Source organism: Esox lucius, chromosome 21 (genome assembly GCF_011004845.1).
Source record: "Esox lucius isolate fEsoLuc1 chromosome 21, fEsoLuc1.pri, whole genome shotgun sequence".
In the NCBI taxonomy this organism is placed as follows: domain Eukaryota; kingdom Metazoa; phylum Chordata; class Actinopteri; order Esociformes; family Esocidae; genus Esox; species Esox lucius.
Genome location: NC_047589.1, coordinates 28376964 through 28384646, shown reverse-complemented (window position 1 = coordinate 28384646; position 7683 = coordinate 28376964). Strand labels below are relative to the sequence as shown.

The window sequence follows — 7683 nt, the reverse complement described above, 5'->3', positions numbered from 1 at the left end:
TGTTTCATACAATATTTTTGTTCAACCCTTTGAATTAAAGCTGAAAGTCTGCACTTCAATTGCATCTTAGTTGCAATACATTGTGGTGGCGTACAGAGCCAATATTTTGATAATGTTGTCAGGGCCCAAATATTTCCGGACCATAGTTACCAGTCCTGATAAGACGGCTATTAAAGTAGACTTTCTCCCTACTCCACACCACGAACAGAAACCTGACAGAAAGATTGGGCAAAATTAAAGAAGGAAAAAGAAACCCTCTCAACCTTTTCATGTCAAATATCGCTAGTAAATAACTTGCAGTGGGGCATAGGGTTTGAGCTTCCTTTTGGGTTTAGGCATTTCTGCATGGGGCTGAGTTCGGCAAGAAATGTGTAGGAGTTACCAGAACTTTTGAGTGTGAGCTCTTGCAGCAACTATGCCCCTGCGACACCGGATTTACAAGAAGAATATAAGGAAATGAGTGTCGAGGCTGCTGAGGCTACGACCTCCCTCACCCATACCTCCTAAACCACTTCCATGAGGCCGCCAACGACACCAAGCTTTTCCTCTTTGTTCCAGGAGAAGAAACACCCCCCAGGGACCTTAAGAACTAACATGTGTCCTATCCCTTTGTCTCTTCCCGTTCCAGTGGGAAATAATGGGCTGTCATGTCAAATAAAATGTCAAATATTTAGGTAGAAAGGATCAAAGCTTTAAAACCCTTCGACCTGCAGTACATAGTGAACTCAGTGAATTGACATGTTATTTGAAGTACATGGGTGGAAACAGTTTGGAAATCGTGTTCGTGTGCCGTGGATATATGAAAAGGACACTCATCTTTGTTACAATATAATATCTTTATTAACCATGCACCAAAATCGGGTCTTGTCTAGAACTGAGCATGTGAACATACATTCAAGATAGTCCTCAGTTGGGACATGGTTCATCAGAAGCACCTGATGAGGTTAGAGGTCAGGATTCATTCAAAGTACTCAATAGGGTCTTGGAGGGTTTTGTCCAGAAGCAGGTTGTGCAGAGTTGGGTTGCTTTTTGGGCTACGATCATAATCCACCCTCAGGATGAGATGGTCTTTGATGCATTCACTAACCTGTACCTATTGGATGAAGAGAGAGAGCACAGCGGAGACATGATCTTTGGAAACATCAAACTGTCCTGAGCTGTATATTCAGTTCTGTTTACTGTTGACTCTGACCTAAAACACCTAGTTTCAACAGAAGCCCAGGTATTTGGAGAATGACCAGGGATCTGAGAGCCTTAACCTTCCTGGTTAGACTACAGAAACAGATCTGTATCCAACCAAATGACACAGTATATTCATTCTGGATTAACCATTAACTATCTGGATTAATAGTGGTCTTATTACATCATAGTATTAAGATCACTATAATGTAAAGAGGTACCAACACACAGTCAAGCTGTTAAATACCTTGATGAAATATTTTGCATCTTCATCCCTCTCAGTCTTATAATTTATTCCTCTAAAAATGTCATACTTCTTCCCTGTTCTGTCCTCTGCATGCTGTTTTATCTGTGGGTAAATTATTGATATAGTTTAGTATTAACATTGTTCACAGACCACCTTCCCGACTTGATTGGTAAAAACATCGTCCCTTTCCTCTCTTACCTGGTCCAGGGGGAATGGCAATGTTGATGCTTCACAGAGCTCAGAGAGTTTTCTCCAGACATGATCCTTCAACATCAGTTGGTCAGAAAGATCTCGAAACACATAAATATAGAGAGAACCCAGACAATTTACACCAGTTTCGACCTGTAGGAGACACAGAGATGAATGAACATTTGTAGGCAGTTACACAGATGTCCTTTGAGGAATTACTGTCAGTATATTGCATGGCTAATTGGCTGATAACTGTTTAATTCTGATAATTAAAACCAAGTGAAATCCAGAAACAACACAGACTGTTGTTAAAGTTCAAAGCTGTTAGTTTAATATGGAAAAAAAACCTGCTGGCCCACATGTTTTAATACAATGGCACATTTGGTCCAACACATGCAAACTTGGTCATGTACATTCACCGCTGGCTCTCGCCTTTTCGGCGGCCCTAAACAACCATTTATGTTGTTCACAACTATCATTTCAAATTACTTAAGTGGAATACGGACAATGAAATGTACTTAAATTCAAATTTTACATCACAAGCTTTTGAAGTCCATGAGACATTTTATGTTGCCTAATCAGATAGAGATCTATTAATGCCACCAGGGGTTCCCAACTCTGGATCTCCAGTACCTGCAACAGCGCACGTGTTTGTAGCAATGGGCAAGCATATCCAATTCAAGTCAGTGAGGGGCTGATAATTAGTTGACAAGTTGAATCAGCTGTGTTTGGCTGGGGCTACAATACATGTGTACACTTTTTTTTTTGTTGGAGGATCTACTGTCTAGACCCCTGGTTGTTTCAATGGGTGTTCCTCATGGTTTTATTCTTTGGCCGACCTGCTGCTAGTGATTCTCTCATTCACACTTAGACAGACAACTATCTGGCCTTTAATTCAACTCAGTGCTTACTACCAGCTTGAGAAATTCCGTCATTGCCTTTCGTTCTGGCAATGATGCCCTGAAAATCATTGTACGCCCTATGGCCAGCATGGCCTTCGTGCCCCAGCTACTGTCAGCAGTCGGTTTGTTTGTACGTTTGTTTATATTTCTCAACTGAGTTTAACCACAAAACAGACTACATGCAAGTAAGCAAGCTACCTAGTTATTGATCGATAGACAGCTGACTTATTTAGTGCATAACTGAAAACTCAAACCTCCCTGTTTTGGAAGGTGTATTCATGAGCAGCTTGAAGGTGGGAAAGTTCCAACCTCTGAGTGGGAGAATACACCTGAACGCTTTTTGAGAGCTCAGAGAAGTAACGTAAGGTTTGACATCACTCGACATGACAGCGTTTATGGTAAAAGTTTTAAAATGTTAAAGTATACTTTGCAGTTTACTGTTGTGTAACTGAGGTAATGTTAGCCTTCTGGTTAGCTAGCCTTAACGTTACTTAACTTTCAAAACCGTTGCCTGTTTGTTGTAGTCATGTAAATGCTCTCAACTAAAACTTCTGATAGAAAGTTCCAGAATCTGGGAGGAGTTCATTTGAAGGATAATCAAAAAATAAGTTATTATACAAGGTATGATATTAAAAAAGTCAATAATGTATGTTTTTATGTCATGCCAGATTTTGTCTTACCAACAATTCAAGTGGTTTATTTGTAAGCTCCAAATCCTCTTATTTCACTCAATAGTTTTTGTGCCTTGGCATTGTGGTCTTTGTGCCCTAAACATGTTTGTGCCACAGAAGGCTAAATGGCCTTGCCCCTAAAATAACAAAATTCCAGTCCTGCTTGCTGCCCTTCAACAAAGCTTCAATAACACAACATACTGTACCTTCCTTTAACTCGACTAGTCCTCATCTCAAGTCTAAAATCCAATCCAGAAGGTTTCCTGTTTTATAGCCATGCCTTCTTCACCCATGCTGCAAAAAAGACCATGCTACCACTCCTGGACTTGCTGCTAATAATAACTTCAATGAATTAAACAACAAATCTCCATCTGCTTTCTCAGGAGTGCCCCCTAAAATACTCAACACTGTGTCAGCTATCTATCGAACTTATCTATCGAGTCCCACTGTAGCAAATCCCCAATCTACCTCAGCTCACTCCTCAATGTCTGCCTAATCAATAGAAACCTGTGCTCTGGTAGATACTGTCGATGGAATTGCCATCACAATACCTAACTCTGGTCATTCTTAAAATAAATTGACTTCATTGCTGCCAGTGGGTGAAATTACAAAAGTCTTATGCTAACATTACCAGATTACAGTGATTTTAGTTTTTGGGAAAACATAGACAGATATTTAGCTCTTTGATAAGCCGATGAGAAATGTTTTATAGTACTGTAATGTGTCTTTTAAGTGTAACAATGAATATTCAGTTTACTGGTACCTTAATGCAGTAGTTCAACCCTGCCACCACTTGCAGCTGATAAGTAATCGCTTTGAATATTGGATAGCGCTCTGGCAATTGTGGCCTCATCTGTGGGTAAGACATGGAAATTATTTAACATCTTGTATTGGCTGTTCAGAGATTTAATAAGTCTTGTTAGATCCCACTGGTAGTTCTCAGACAAACCCCTCACTGGTGTTGTAACATATTTTAGACCCTGTTGAAAGCCCCATTTCCCCTTAATTCAGAACGGTCACCTTGATTTCAATATGCTAAGAACTCCACACTAGCACCCACTTGCACCCCTAACAACCATCTCATTAAAAGACAGGGAAAGTTTCCATTCATAGTATTCATGTAGACAACTGTTTATAATTTATCTTTGAGCCGCATAAGATTAACTAATGTGCAATGATTTAAGAAATTCAACCTGCAGCTGAGCATGCTGGAAGGAATCATAAGAATGGCCGTGGTTTTGTGGCAACGTTTTACTCTCTACAGAGTAAATCCAACACAATCTCTATAATGCTGGTTATTAACATCAACACCAAGTACATTTTTCACTTCTGAGTATTCATTTCACTCATACATACACATAGCTTACACAGACAAGTCACCTTTCTTATCTCACCTGGTCACAGATTTTCTGGACCTCCTCTGTGGCAGGCATTATCTGCGACCATCCTCCAACAAAAGTCATCTTAACTAATTGACCATAAAAACACAATAATGTCAGTTAAACTGTCACATACAACATAATGTAACATTCTATAGCTTGGACTAAATTGATAGTAAAATGCTCTGATTCTACTGCCCTTAATGTTAAGCCTGATCTGAATATGAATATGAAAGTTGAAAGGCTTTTAATTTAAAACCCCCAAATGAATATGATTTGACCGAAATTGCTTCACATTTTCAGTTTATTCTTTACAACTCTGACATTTTTACCCTCTTCCTTTCAAATTATAATACAATTATTTTAACATGGAGATACCACTGACCATTTATTAATTTGATATGTTGTTATAGGAGCTGTGTAGAACAATATGAAATTATAATACAATCCCATAAATTGTATTATTCCCATAATTCCCAAAGAAGTTGGGAAGATGTGTAAAATGCAAATAAAAAAAGAATGCAATGATGTGCAAATCATTTATTTCTATATTTATTTGAAAATAGTACAAAGACAAAATATCACATGTTGAAAATAAGATAATCTATTCACTTTTGAGAAATCCATGCCCATTTTGAATTTGATTCCAGCAACCTGTTTCAAAAAACCACAGAATGTGGTTTGGCATTGTCTTGCTGAAATAAGTAGGGCCTTCCCTGAAAAAGACATCGTCTGGATGGCAGCATTTCATAGTATTATTGCAAAGTAATTCGACAAACAGGTTTCTGGCGTAGGTTCCAGGGTAGTCCAGATACTGGAATTTCTCCAAAACCTGTACAGTACTCAACGTAAATGAGGACACACACTTTTATTAGATTTGTATCTATTTCTCAGTGAACACCAGAACAATTAGCTGAAATGTGACAATACTGAGTTTTATTAAACATTTGCTTTGATTAAGAACAAAAAAGGTTGGTCACCAACATCATTAGGACAATAAAATATTCAAATGAGGTGTTTGTCTCATCTGACCAAAGCATGGAGTCCCAATATTCTTCACTTTTGTCAACATGGGCCCTGGCAAATGCTAATTGGGCTTTTATGTTCATGGGCTTTAGCAGTGGCTTCCTTCGTGGACAACACCCTTGCATGCAACTCCTGTGCAGCATACGTCGTATCGTGTCACGTGAAACAGTCACCCCAGTTTGGCTTTCTACAGCTCTAGCTAACTGTGATAAACAAGTCGATTTTCCTCAACTCTTCTTAGGACAAAACTCTAATCTCGAAGTGTTAGCTTCCGTGGATGGCCTGGACGTCTCAGAATGCTTGACACAAGTCCATACTTTTTGAATATTTTAATAACCTTTGCTACTGTATTCCGACTGATTAGCAATGCTTTACTAATTGTCTTATAGCCCTGACTTTTTTTCTGTAAAGAAATTACATCCTTTCTCAAGACTTGTGACATTTGTAGAAGATCGTATAGGTTAAATACCACATTTAATTGTAAATCATTATAATAACAACCTGTGTGATGATTGGTTAGACGTGTCTGTTGTTGAATTCTAGTTAATTAGCATTTTACCAAGTGTAATTCCTTAAAGCTTAATTGTGGTGAACTCATTTACAATGAGTACTGTATATATTGTTCAGCATTGATGGTGCCTTCACAGATGAACAAATCACCCATGCCATGTGTACTAATGCACCCCCATTCTATCACGGATGCTGGCTTTTGAACTGTGCCAGATGAGAAACCGGATGGTCCCTCACTTCTGACAGACCCAACCTCTCTGTAATGATCTTTTAATACCAAATCATATTACTGGCCTGTTGCCAACTGTCCATATTAGTTGTGTGATATTCTACCAGGTTTAGTTTTTTAGCATTACACAACTTGTCTTTTTGTTCCCTCTGTCCTAACCTTTTTGAAACATGTTGCAGTCATTAAAGTGTATATTTTTCAAGAAGCAAAAAAAATTCTCAGTTTCAGCATTTGATAAGTTGTCTTTGTACTATTTTCTATTGAATATAGGATGTAAGTGATTTGTAAATTGTTGGATTCTGTTGTTATTAAGATTTTATGCAGCGTCCGAGCTTTTTTAGAAACAGGGTTGTGTTATGTGCATGAATACGAAAAAGAGAAAAAAAAATCTGTTTTGTCAATTATTGAATCAGAACTGACTATCTTCCATTTTTAACTGACTGAAACACAACAAAGACCACAATGAAAACACTACTTACCCAGTTAGCTGATGAGTGTCCAGTGTCTGCAGAGTCTAGTTGCTCTTACTGTCTCTCTCCGAGACTTATATACTTATAGCCTTGTATGAATATTCATGAACACAACATAGTTGACATCAGATGTTGTCCACTTATAGGTCTGTATACTGTCACAATTTTTGGCTTCAACACAAACTGTGTGTACATGGTCCTGTGACACACCCTGAAACTGACTGCAAATATGACTTCTGAATGTGAATGCCTGCTGGTGGTTTGACATGATAGAGTGTATAGCTACAATTTGCTTTTTAACTTCCAGCTGAATTGGCAAATTAAAAGGCAGTGTGGTAAATTACATTTATTTTATTTTTTTGGTGGCAAGCCTGTCTGGTTGATCCACCATCAGTTTTCTCCCATTAAAGTTGAACTCTGTTGCTGTTTTAAAATCCCCAATGGCAGTTTACTTCCTGTCTGGGTGGACTGACTTCCTGCCTGTTGGGCCTCACCCAGATAGGGCCACAATGTCTGCCTTTTTAGGGAGTTTTTCTTAGCTACTGAAATTAAAGACTACTGTTGTTTGCTCCTTGGGGTTTAAGGCCGGGTGTTTTGTAAAAGCACTTTGTGACAACTGGTGATGTAAAAAGGGCTTTATAACTAAATTTGATTGATTGATTGACTCTCTAAATGTTGTTGTCTCTTGCTCCATTCAAACATCTGGACTTTCTCCAATTCAAATTGGAGAGTATGGTCTTCCCTTCAGACATTGACACACAAACCCAGCCCCCAAACACTTTTTAAGGACTGGACATCAACTCACTGGCATCTTTTGAACAGTCTCAATATACGGAATTAGCGGCTGCAAGGCCTATTGGGAAACCTATAATACAGGGAAC

The 7683-nt window shown here is 38.6% G+C and overlaps 1 protein-coding gene across 1 annotated transcript; it reads right to left on the bottom strand.

Moving 5' to 3' along the window:
- Positions 1–821: 821 nt before the first annotated feature.
- Positions 822–6841, bottom strand: LOC105019611 (cystatin-B). Its single transcript, XM_010885921.2, has 6 exons — positions 6812–6841; positions 4583–4656; positions 3952–4041; positions 1625–1768; positions 1427–1528; positions 822–1093 (listed from the first exon to the last, which is right to left on the bottom strand). Exons 2-6 carry the CDS (start codon positions 4649–4651, stop codon positions 959–961), a joined length of 540 nt encoding a protein of 179 aa, XP_010884223.1. The 5' UTR covers positions 4652–4656; positions 6812–6841; the 3' UTR covers positions 822–958.
- Between the last annotated feature and the right edge of the window lie 842 nt (positions 6842–7683).

Bases quoted from the DNA above. Each gene is read 5' to 3' on its own strand.
- LOC105019611 (XM_010885921.2), bottom strand. From the start codon at position 4,651: ATGACTTTTGTTGGAGGATGGTCGCAGATAATGCCTGCCACAGAGGAG. The intron at 4,042-4,582 runs GTGAGATAAGAA...TCTTACCCACAG, and splicing joins TCCAGAAAATCTGTGACCAG to ATGAGGCCACAATTGCCAGA. The intron at 1,094-1,426 runs GTATTTAACAGC...TTCATCCAATAG, and splicing joins ATGCAAAATATTTCATCAAG to GTACAGGTTAGTGAATGCAT.